Source organism: Clytia hemisphaerica, unplaced genomic scaffold, assembly GCF_902728285.1.
Source record: "Clytia hemisphaerica strain Z4C2 unplaced genomic scaffold, Clytia hemisphaerica genome assembly, whole genome shotgun sequence".
In the NCBI taxonomy this organism is placed as follows: domain Eukaryota; kingdom Metazoa; phylum Cnidaria; class Hydrozoa; order Leptothecata; family Clytiidae; genus Clytia; species Clytia hemisphaerica.
In genome coordinates, this window is record NW_027104573.1 from 197,487 (window position 1) to 209,797 (window position 12,311).

Here is a 12,311-nt window from a genome sequence, read left to right on the forward strand (position 1 = left end):
AAGTAGCAGTAAAAACTGAGTTGAACTTTAGTATAATAAGGCCCGGGAGGGGGGGGGATACTTAGGCAAAATGGATGCCGGGTATGTGCGAGCCATAATGGTCCCTTTTTCACACTCGAAAGTCTCTAAAGGGGTACAAAAACCAATAAAGAGGAACTTGAGTCTCTGTAAGGGTCCAAAATTCACGAAAATCGAAATTTCCTCTTTCAAAAGGGTCGTGTTTTCCAAAATTTGGAGAAAAGTCGAGTGAAAATCGACAACAATTTTGAGAAAAGTCTAAGGGTCCCAAAAACGCCAATTTTTCCTCTCTCTAAGGCTCGATTTTCGATTTTTGGCTCGGACATACCCGTCACCTCGCAAACCTAGTACCCCCGGATAATAAGACTTTCATGGAAGTAGAGCATTTATGGTAAAAAACTACGTAGACTGTCACCATGAACATATAAACGACTGGACATCTATCTTTTATTGTCTCTTTGAAGCGAGCTTCGTTGCCGCCTGTTTTTCGAAATTGGTATGAAAAATCCGACAATATTCCGTCATAATTTTATTTCTTTGAATTATTTAGTTAAAAAGATTGATAGAGCTTGAACATTACTCCTAATGCACAAAAAAATTATTTTCGAAATTTTTTACAAGTTTGTAATATATTTTATCAACATTTTCAACTCTGAAATGCAGAATTTCAACTGCGTGTATACTTTTGAATCCCTTTTGTCACTCCAATAATTTTTTTTATGACTTGAAAAAAATAGCTTTCCAAAGTTGAGAGCCTGTGTAATAAGAATATGGAAATTAGAATGTGACACTCTCTAAAATTATTAGACACTTTTAAGTCAAAATTTAGAAATATTAGTCGGAGTTTTGACAAGCTGGCGATGATTTTGCCTCTGTTATCTTTGTTATAATATAGATAAAAGACTTGAGAAGAGTAGAACAACAGAGACTTTTGTCGAAGTTTTGACGTTGTTAGCAAGCTATTCGCAAGTGGTATATCATCAAAATCTATTGTTTCATTTTATACTTTTAACGAGGCGGCAACGAAGCTAGCTGTGTTATCTTCAAAAAGACAAAAGAGATGGATGTCCAGTCGTTTATATGTTCATGCTGTCACTAAGTTGGAAATATTAAGAATTGATTAAATCTAGCCAATAATTTATAACCTTACATGGCGATTTCATTTAACTTACAAATTTCACCAGGAATAGAATTGAATATTCAAATAATCAATAATCATCCATGGGGTAGCAGAATTGGAGAATACCGGATACGTGCAGACCAAACTTCCGAAAACCAACCTTTGGAGAGATCTTATCCGTACCCCGCCTTTTATCCACCAAGCGTCGCATCCTTACCCTTCAATACATCAATACATCAATATTCATCATTCAATATATCAAGCAATAGCATAATCACCGGGAGATGCCAGAAGATGTTCGGTATCTTCAATGTCTTCATCATTTTCATTGCCATCAATTCTGACCATTCCTTCATCTCCTCCGCCGTCTTCTTGCGTGAAAGATGCAAAGTGAATCTTGTGTGTGTACGTTTTATTGTCTGCAAAGGAAATAATGGAGAAAAACGTAATTTTTTGAATATCGGATGGGAATATCTCATTATTTTTTAAACATTTGTAAAAAAGTCAAGAATTAAATTTTATCATGATTTTCGCCCAAATACACTATGTATTTTGACATTATCGATTTCATTGATCCGAGACAACACTGCATCACAGATCCACCAGAAGTCTTCCCTACTTGAGAAATTAAACTGAGAAGTCTCCCAGTTAAAAAATCCTGAAATTTCCAATATAATTAGGAAAACTTTAAAGAAGCTATGATCCTGAAAAACAAAACATAATCTCGCAAAAACAAACCTTGGTAAATATCATCTAAAGTTTCTCTGGTTGGTTTTCTGAAGGTTTCAGGTAAAACGAACGCCAGAAGCATTGAAATGAAGCAAGTGGTGGTCATCAGGCCGAATGGAGCCGCAGGGTGGATGCGGTTGAGTAGTTTGATAAAAGGTGAAGTAGCGGCGCCCGCGCGGCTAGTCACGATGTTGATACCCATACCTTGTGTTCTGGAGGAGAAAAAGGGGAAACAATAAACTCACTCAGAAAGAATCTTAAATTATTGTTATCACTTTGACTCTCGATAACTTTAAAGATAAATGTTTGGCATCGGTCTTTACTTAGTAATGGAGACTTTTTTGTATCATAATGACTAATAAAAAAATGACTTTATCAATAACGCCAAAGTCAAACGTTAATAAAGAAGCAATGACGCAGCGATAATAATAATAGCGAAGAAGTACCTGAGACAGGTTGGATATATTTCTGACGACCACATATAGATGGACATGAAACCCGCTGATGCCATTAGTTTGCCAAGTAATCCAAATACAAGCCTCGCCACTGAAATGAAATACATGATTTGACCGAGTGAAACCTTTTAATTTTTAGCCAAATTTGTGTAGCCTTCAGTCAGCTGACTGTGCCAAGCTAAAGTGAAAAAATTATGAAGAAAATATACGAACCTTTTTCTGATTCAGGAATGCAAGTTACAACTAAGCAAAATAAACCAGTCAATAGGTAAATGATAATACAAGTTTTCTTCCTCCCAATGCTAAAAGAAGAACAGAATTGGTGTAAGAAAAACATTTAAGATTGTGTAACTAAATTGCTACGAATCTCATTCCTGCAACAGCTAGCCTTGAATGGAACAGAGCTGGCCCAAAGAGTTATTGAAGTATAGCTTTATCTCTCGTAATATAGAATGTTCTAACCTCCCTCTTTAAGGGACAGACACTTCGAATTCTCTATTTCGGATGTACCTTTAGTATTCAGCTTTATGTACATAAAACAATCTGAATAATCAAATTTGAATGAACTTACAAATTGAGTAAGAAATAAGAGATCAGAGCTCCTGGAAGTTCTATCAATGTCGACCAAACGAAATTCAAATACATATTTCCACCAAGGTCCGAGAAAGCCCAAGATAACGCGTAATAAACCATACCACTATTAAACCTGAGGAAGAAGGTATCGAATTTTGATTCAAGTTTTGCCAACAGCAAGAGCTGTGAAAAGGATAGGATTTCCTAAAATGTACTTTAGACATGGGTTGCATCTTGAAGCATCTTTAAAAAAATATTGCAGTTTGATGAGAGATTGAGCTGTACCCAACTGTACTTCAGTTACACTGGCATGATTAGACACTTTAGAGGGAGGACAGCAAGAATAAGAACTTGGGATTTGGTTGATCGAATCCCATTCACTACTAGAGACAAGGGTATATAATCATTAACAAATTCTCAGCAACCGTGATTTACTCACCGTTGGAAAGATATTATCGAGGCAAATAATCTAAAAATCTATGAAGTAAAGCTAAAATGGCAAAAAATTGGCCAAAAAGACCTTTTATTTTAACTCTTACCATATGAAAGCTTGTGAAATCATCATAACGAACAATTTACAACTTTTGAAGAGTACAAGATACGAAACCTTCTTCGCTTTTTCCTGTGATGAGTTTTGATACTTCTCTAATGATAAATCATTTATAAAATTGGTATTATTACATTTTGAGGCTTTTTGTAAGATTTTCTCCGCCTCTGCAGTGCGGCCTTTCACATGGAGCCAGCGAAAGGATTCTGGAACACATCTGAAAAGATTACAAAAACAATCATTTTTAAAAACAATCAGTTTCAATTCTGCAATAAAAACTATGAAATATCGAACAAAAAAAATTAGTGTTTTTAAAATTTTTCGTAATTTAAAACACCATTTAATATCACTTTCTGAAAAATCGAAATAATTTTTTGGGTAATAGTTTTGTTTGTCGGTATCAAGAGGGTTAATCAAATTTTGAAAATATAAAAATAGTTGGGCTGACTTACATGCACGTTATGAGTCCAAACATGTATGGTACTGAACTGAACAATGCCAGGTGTCTCCAATTGTTTAAATAATATGCTTTTATGGTCATTAGAAATGCACCAATGGGCCATGCACAACTTGATAGTGTCGATGCTAATGCTCTTCTATTCGGACCAACTATTTCAGTCGATAGAATATAATGATTTAATGCAGGGCCAGAATAAACAAAACCCATGATAAAACGCACGACAAGAAGTTGCCATATGCTGGTAACAAATGCATGAGCCATCAAAGCTAACAGAGTCAACAACATAGCAGGGTAAAGAATCTTCTTTCGACCATACTGATCAGAGAGATAACCCAAAGTCAATATTCCAATTCCCCAACCAACGAATACAATAGATCCTGTCAACGCATCTAACCATGCATCTTTACAGACAAGATTAAACTGAAATGAAAAAGAATTATTCTTGAATTCATATAAGACTAATATAGCACAAAATAAGAATAGCGTTAGAGAGTACAGACGGTAGAAATCAAAAGCCTTACACTTGTCTATTTTTAAAGAGGCATTTCTACTATAAAAAAGGTTGACTTTTGTTTGAAGATATCAAAGTCAATTTACTTTTAAAAGACTACACACGTCATGGACAAAAATTTTACTGAAGTAGTTTTATTTAAGTAACCATTACCTCAGTAACTACACTGGATCTTCCATGATTCATGTAGTGCCATTCTCCTTGATTCAAAGAGCATCTATCATTTTCTGTATGTTTGAATAATTGTGAGGCGTTATGTGTGGTGCAGAAAGTTCCATTTGGATGTGACACGTTAGCAGTACAGCTCCACGGTGGATCATAACCGATATAATAAAATATGAGAGGTGGGAACGACATTGGGATCATAGCAAATCCCATCAGGAAGACCATAATGATTTGATATTTTCCACATTCTCCAGTCTTGATAAGGTATTCATCAATGGTCACATTGTTCTGGTCTTCTTGATTAGAACTTCTGCTTTCACCACCAACAACATTTTTGAGTGGGAATTCAAATTCCACTTCAGAGTCATCTTCAAGATCATCATCTAGATCAACATCTTCGATTCCCAAAAGTTCTTCTTTATCACTCATCTGTAAAAAAAGTTGGTTTTATCAAAAAAGGAAATGCCCATTATTTATTGTTTCTACCCTATGATTATTATATGATTCTTCAATGGGATTCAAAACCATAAAATGCATTCAAAAAATCAGTTCATTTCATTTATTAATATTTAAAGAGGAGCATACATCAGTTAAATAAATAAAAATTTACAACTGCTATATCAACGTCACTCCTCTCACCCAAATCGTACACTCGCTTCACATCACACCTCAATACACACACTCAAGATAAAAATTACATAAAATGACATAAATACTAAAAATAAATACAATTATAAATTGATAAAATCTAAAATCTAATTAATGTTTTCGAAAGACTGAGTTTAGTCTAAGAATATGCATCAAAGGATGAGTATCGTGGTCAAAGAGGCCAGAAAGGCTGAGAGACTAGTGGTGTGAGACTAAGACTGAGATGTGTAGTAAAGAAGATGCATAGTAGAGAAGCTAAAAACTAGCTAAAAAGCTAAAAAGTAGGATAGACAATTTGTAGAGCTCTTAAAAAAAGCAATAAAAAGATATTGCTTAAACTTTCAGGTGCACCTTCATGGCGTCAGAAAAATCCTTAGAAGAAATTGTTTCCTAACTTTAATTGGTAAATCATTAAAAAGTTTAGCTCCACTATATTTGAAGCTTTGTTTTCCAAGTTCGAGTTTCATTTTTGAGGTCTCCATCAGATACCCATTGTTCCTTGTTTTAGTATATTTTCTCAGCTTAAAATAACCGTTTAGGTTTGAACAAGTTTCATTATCAATCGAGCTTTTAATCAAGTTTAGTGCTTCTGCATGGATCAAGTTGAGTATGGATGGAATACGTTTCCCCGTCAGTCGATGAGCTCTAGATTCAAGTGATTTAAACTGCTTATTCTGAGTTTCGGTGTATGTCAGCTTGATCGGGCCTCTGTACGTCAGAATTGGAACAGTCATCATGGTGAAAATAGAATAGGCTGCATCTTTAGTGAGGTAAGAACGGAGTTTTTGGAGAAGTCTCAGTCGACCGGATGCTGTTTTGTAGGAGGTATCGAAGGTTTTGTTAAAGTTCAGATTTGGATCAACTTTGTTTCCGAGATATTTGTATTCCTGTACGTAATTAATTTGTTGGCCTCTGTAAAAAACGTTAAGGATTTTGTCGATCATTGAGAGACGTATAGCTGTTCCAAAGAGCATAGTTTCTGTCTTTCCCTTTTTCAAGTTAGCGATCAATTCGTTGTTGTCGAAGTATTCAGAAACTTTATTGAAGTCATGACTCAGATCACTTTTGATTTGCGTTTTTAACTTTCCGTTGCAATATATTACGGTGTCGTCTGCGTACATGATGACTTTTGATTTCTCCAAACATTCTGGGAAATCGTTGAATAAGATTAAAAATAGCAGAGGACCTAGTATAGATCCTTGGGGTACGCCAGTGAACAACGGTTGTTTGTTTGATAACGAGTTACTGATACAGACTTGCTGATTTCTATTAAATAGGTAACCTTTAAACCATTTCAGTTCTATTGCGGAGATCCCGTATTCTTGACGCTTTTGCAGTAGAATAGCATGACTAACGGTGTCAAATGCTTTTGTCAGATCGATGTAGACAGCTCCTACTAGTTTTACTTTGTCGATCAAAGATCTAATGTCATCAAACAGTAGAGCACTAGCAATTTTGGTTGATCGGTTTTTTGGTTTCCAAATTGACGATCAGTCAGTAGGTTTTTATTTTTGAGGAAGTCAGAAAGTTGGCTTCTAACAGCTTTCTCCAATATTTTTGAAAACGTTGGCAAGATCGATATGAGAATAAAGTTTTCTGTTTTTTTGTCCCCGGATTTGTGGATAGGTGAGACAATAGCTTGTTTCCAAAGTGTTGGAACTTCTCCTGAAGTTTGGATATCTCAGTGGCACAGTCTTTTAACATTCCAGGAGGTAAATCATCTGCACCTGTTGTTTGTTGCGCTTTGAATTTTTCAATTCTCTTTCGACGAAAATTTTCGGTACGTAGGTGAAATTAAAGGCTTGAAGAGTTCTTGGTGGACGAATTTTAGGTGGTCTCCAAACGCGGTCGGTGAACACTGAGAAGGTCGATTTTAGCTTTTTGATGACTTCGCTAAAATAATCAGAGAAGATGATTGCTGTTCGTTCGTTTTCGATCTTCTGGGTACACTTGATTTTGACTTTGTCAGGAATATTTTTTTGACAGTGTCCCAAAATTTCTTCGGGTTTGATTTGTCTTCTTCTAGAGTTTCTTTGTAGTGTTTTCTTTTTGAATCTTTTAATTTTCCGTTGCATTTGTTTCTAAGTTTCTTGTATTTCTTTGTATCGTCTTTGGATTTTGTTCAACGTGCCTTTCGTAAAGCTAGATTGCGTTGGTTCATGAGCAGTATCAGATCTTTTCGTAGCTATGGAGACGGTTTTCCTTTGATTACTTTAGTAGTATGAGGAGTTTACATAACTTGGTACAAAGGATTCCAATCCATCTTTTTCACGTCATTTAAGAGTGCCAGAGGGTCATAGTTTTTAAAATCTCTTGTTTATTTAAAGATTGGTTCATATTTTGCACAATTCAATTTTCTGTTGCAACCGATTATATGTCGTGATCTCCAATCGATAAGGGACAAACAATTGTGTCTTTGATGTTTGATGAGTTATTTGTGAGAATTAGATCAATCAAAGTTTCTGTTGTCGGACTGATTCTTGTTGCAGTTTTAACGATTTGTCAGATGTAACAAAATTAATAGCAGTATATACTGTCATCATTTAACAATCAAGCGAACGATTTTCTGTCAAGATAAAACATTTACATAACTTCCATCAGAATAGAAATTTCACTAGACACTATGTCATGTTAAATATAAAAACTCCAGCATCAAAACAATGGTTAAATTATCCAATATGATGTTGTGTCTAGCAATTAAGGTCTATGATCTGCATCTGTGCTACCATTTCAAAAACAAACACATGTGGTTCAAGGATAGAGTTTTGTAAGAATCGACCCATTAAAGCTTTAAGATAGTGCCCAGATTATCCGTGGATAGTATTCAATTGTCATTAAATCCTAGAACTTTTGCAAAAAAATGGAAAAAATAGAAAAATTCTGAAAAGTTGTTTTTTTACTGCTCTATTCACATACTGAATTTGAAAGATCTTCTATGTGGCGTTCTTTTGCAAACTTTGAATGACTTTGGTGAAAGCAGAAGTTCTAGTCAATAAGACCAGAACAATGTGACCATTGATTTTTGTCCTGCTTCAGCTTAGCTTTAGCTTAAGTGCTTGCATGCAGCATGTCCAAATATGTGTTTCCCCTAAATTTTGTATGGATATACTGGTAAGTGCTTGTGGTGTGCAGCATTGGCTGAGCACAAAGCTCAAGTATGTGTTTCGTGTTAAAGAGTTAAAAGCTACGCTGCCCCAAGCCACTTTCACTTTACTAAAAACACATACGCTTAAAATTAAATGTGATTGAGACAGGTGCAAAAACTTGAAAGAAGTCAACAATCCACAACTTTCTAAAACAGTAATCATCCTTTTGGGCATGATGTACTTTTATGAATGGCAGTTGAAGTGTTTTTTTCTTATGAAGCTTTTACGCCCACAAGTGACAGGTTGTTTTGGGTGCTACCGGAAAAAGTTAAATGTGTTTTACTTGTTTGTTTCTCATTTGGTAGATAGGTCAAGGAAGAATAAAAGAAATTCTTCTGAAGTTTATTTTTGTATGGTTTTTCTGGGTTTGAAGACATTCAGTTGCAAAATAGGATTGGTCACCAACTGGGCGGTAGACTCTAACTGCAGTGCCACTGCATTGAACCTCCATTTTCAGACCAAAACAGTGGTAAGGAAAATGTGCTTGGAAAATGCCCTTTCAGTCAGGTTTGACCTCTTAATATACTTTGTCTGTTTGTTTCTTGATGGAAACCATCCAGCCCAAGTTGTTTTGTATTTTTCCCGCACAAGTTACTTTTATTACAAAACTGTCAGTGTAGACCTAACTCTTCACACAAAAATTACGGGAAACGCATGTTTGGACTTTGTACCCTATGCTGCACACAAGCACTTAAGCCAAAGTCCCGCAAAAGAGGGACAAAAATCAGTTTTTTGAAGTTTGCAAAAAAACGCCACATAGAAGATCTTTCAAATTCAGTATGTGAATAGAGCAGTAAAAAATACAACTTTTCTATTTTTCCTTTTTTTTGCAAAAGTTCTAGGAATGAAAATAAAGGGAAAATGATGATTGAATACTATCCATTGATGTCCCGCGGCACTATCGTAAAGCTAGAATCGCTTCGCGTACTCTTCGCTTGAGAAGTTGATTGGCAGATTGAATTTTTCACCCGCGCAGGAGTTCGCGGAGCGTTCTCAGATCAATCCTCGGACCGCGCTAAAAATGGTAGACTGAGCTGTGATAGATCATTTTGATGGAAGTTGTTGGAATGTTTACAAGGCTCTTGACAGAAAATCGTTTGTTTTATTGTCAATGATTACAGTGCGGTTATTAATTTTGTTTGATCTGTCAAATTGATGTTTGTAAGTGCACTTTATAGTTTTGATTCCCATTGAAGAATCATATTCTGGTTTTCATGTTTAATATTAGATGCTGTTTTAGAGCTTTAGTTAGGTCTACACTGACTGTTATCGTTTTAAACATGAGCAACTGATCCAGAATAAAAGGCAGTTAGTCACACTAGGAAATTTAGCTTTCAGAAAAAATAACGTCAGTCATCTACAGGATGTATTTCAACAACAAGGATGAGAGTTACCTGACTCAAGTTCAAGATCCCAAGACAATCAATTAATAAAACTTGAAAACTTAAAATGAGACAAAATGACCGTTTGCGAACGTGCAGCAGCCAAATATCAACCAACAAAATTTTGTCATTCAATTCCCGAGACAGCACTTTGATTTTTAAGGCCTTGTTTATACGCTAATGCAAAAATAATTCCGCACGTGTAAATGGTTCATTGTTTGAGGTCCGGCAAAATTTCCGAGAAATAGCCTATCCGGCGATGCACGGATCTAGGTGGGTTCCGCCTCCCCCGTAGATCTTTTTCTTGCGAAGTTGATCTTCAAATTAGTTTTCAAGGTTGGCTTGGCTTAAATCTTTTCATCTATTCTATGGCTCAAATTTTAGGCAATTTCTCAAAGTTTTTGAAAATGTTAATTTCATTAAAAAGCGCCGGGTTATTTTTTCATGAATCCCTTTAGAAGTTTTGCGGTGCATTTTTTTGCTTGAGAGTCAAGTAAACGATATAGCGCTTTCGCAGCATTAATCTTTGATAAGCGTTTTGGCGGGACGCTAGTGTGACTAACTGAAAGGTAATTATTTTTACAACTCACACTTTTTAATTACATTAATTGACATCTTGACATTACAGCTATCTTGTTAGATGGTTAGATAATGTTTTGTTTCGAGAGTTCTAGCAATAGTTTATCATTCAACTTGGAGAGGGAATGTTTGTAAACATATAATTTTTTTTCATAACAGTTATTTGGGGGCTCGGAATTAGGCAGTGGTGTCGGATTTAGGACCTCTCACTGTAGCCTAGATAAAATATGGCTTCGCTAGTATAATGAACACCACTAGCAGTGAATGAACTGCGTGGTCAGGGGACTCTAACTGGAGGCTCAAAATCCCTCTTATACAGTAGAATAAAAACAATGTACGTACCCTAGCACTTCATTGATTTTTGTGGTTGTGTGTCCTTTGAGCTTTACTCGCTTTCTTGTTTTCTGCTTTCTTTTAAAGCTCTTCTACCTGATCTTTTTCTCTTTTTCCTGTTCCTGTTTTGGTTTTTGATTGTTTTGATGAGTTTTGATTTGAGCTACCATTTTTAATTTTCCATTACCTAAACGAGCTATATTCATTAGGGCACGCACCGCGGAAACGCCTTAGAACTATGAAACAATCTCTCATTGGCTAAAATTTTCTTAGGCGGGGAGGGCGTTATTTAGCTCCCTCGGTACTGCTCTTTTTTCAATCTTTGAACTTTCATGAAATTTTACACCGGCCCCTGAACACATGCACCGGCTTATTTTTTGATTTTTGTGCTGCTGCGCTGTTAAAATTTCAAAGAAAGACTTATTTTTTGTTATATTTCTGTCCATCCTACAACTCTTTTAATCATGGCAAACCAACAGGTCGACCCTGAGATGCAAAGATTCATCGCGATTGAAACACAGAAGGCTAAATTTCAACAACATGTTCACAATTTGACTGAAGTGTGCTGGGACAAATGTGTTGATAAAACTGGAGCAAAACTAGAAACAAAACAACAATCTTGCCTCGGGAACTGTGTTGAACGTTTCCTTGATACATCTAACTTCATCATCAACCGTCTTTCACAAAAGGGCGGCTAAATGTATTGAACACACAACACTTGACTTTTTTTGTACTTTTGTGTGTATGTGGGTTGCTGCATCATATCATTACATTACCATCATTCATTCATTATTGCAAACCAGTCATGTTATTGCCTTATTGTATCTAATTAAGAACAGAAGTTCTTCCAGAAACCTACTGCTACATTGTATTTCTTTTTAATATAAAACACTAGCTATGAAATTGAATTGATAAAATTGTTTTTTTTATGAGAACAATCAAAATTTTTTTTAACTTAGGGAAGGGATAGTTTAACTTTTTTGAGTGTTAAGCCTGAAAATGTTCTAACCTTGTTTTTAAAATTTTACCACTTATGCATAGCTGTTAACGCATGCCAACGTTTTCTCCCACGGGAAAAAATTCAGCCAAATCTCCCACATTTTCAAGATTTTCTCCCGCATCTTCCACATTTCCAAAAATTTTCCGACTTCCTGAAAAAAATTCAGATTTTGAAAAAGCGGCATGGCACAATTTCCTGAATTTGGAAAATTGGGACGAAAAATTCTCTGATTTGGAAAAATTGGATTATCGGCTTGAACCTCTCCCGCATTTTTGCGAGGCGGAGTTGACAGCTATGCTTATGTTCTTATATAGTTTGTTCTTATAAAAAGAAAAAGTGAAACACCCTCTAATCTAACTGAAATCAAGATTTTTGGTGGTTGTTTTTATAACATTGTTCTAGAAATTCTTGTTTATTTTTATTTCACGTCTTAACTGTGTTTAGATTTTATTACAACACACATGTTTCACTGTGAAAGTTTTTAGAGTAGATATAATGAAACAATTATCATTGTTAATTTTAGGTAGCTATTTTTATTTAAAATTCTTGTGAAACTAAAAAGACTTGATGCTCTACAGGTGGCATGGTGTCCATAAAAAAAGAAACAGAACTCCAAAAGGTTTTTCAATGATTTTTCTGTATACC

The 12,311-nt window shown here is 35.4% G+C and overlaps 1 protein-coding gene across 1 annotated transcript; it reads right to left on the reverse strand.

Annotated features, from left to right (window-relative positions):
* Positions 1 to 1,112: 1,112 nt before the first annotated feature.
* On the reverse strand, positions 1,113 to 10,833 carry LOC136823478 (solute carrier family 22 member 15-like). Its single transcript, XM_067079671.1, has 9 exons — positions 10,676 to 10,833; positions 4,567 to 5,007; positions 3,895 to 4,322; positions 3,435 to 3,659; positions 2,894 to 3,028; positions 2,536 to 2,624; positions 2,314 to 2,413; positions 1,877 to 2,079; positions 1,113 to 1,557 (listed from the first exon to the last, which is right to left on the reverse strand). Exons 2-9 carry the CDS (start codon positions 5,005 to 5,007, stop codon positions 1,397 to 1,399), a joined length of 1,782 nt encoding a protein of 593 aa, XP_066935772.1. The 5' UTR covers positions 10,676 to 10,833; the 3' UTR covers positions 1,113 to 1,396.
* Positions 10,834 to 12,311: the final 1,478 nt, after the last annotated feature.

Excerpts from the sequence above, each read along its gene's own strand:
- LOC136823478 (XM_067079671.1), bottom strand. The coding sequence starts at position 5,007 with ATGAGTGATAAAGAAGAACTTTTGGGAATCGAAGATGTTGATCTAGAT. Across the intron at positions 3,029-3,434 it reads ATTTCACAAGCTTTCATATG|GTTTAATAGTGGTATGGTTT; the intron begins GTAAGAGTTAAA and ends CTTCTTCCTCAG. Across the intron at positions 2,625-2,893 it reads TCTTATTTCTTACTCAATTT|CATTGGGAGGAAGAAAACTT; the intron begins GTAAGTTCATTC and ends TTCTTCTTTTAG.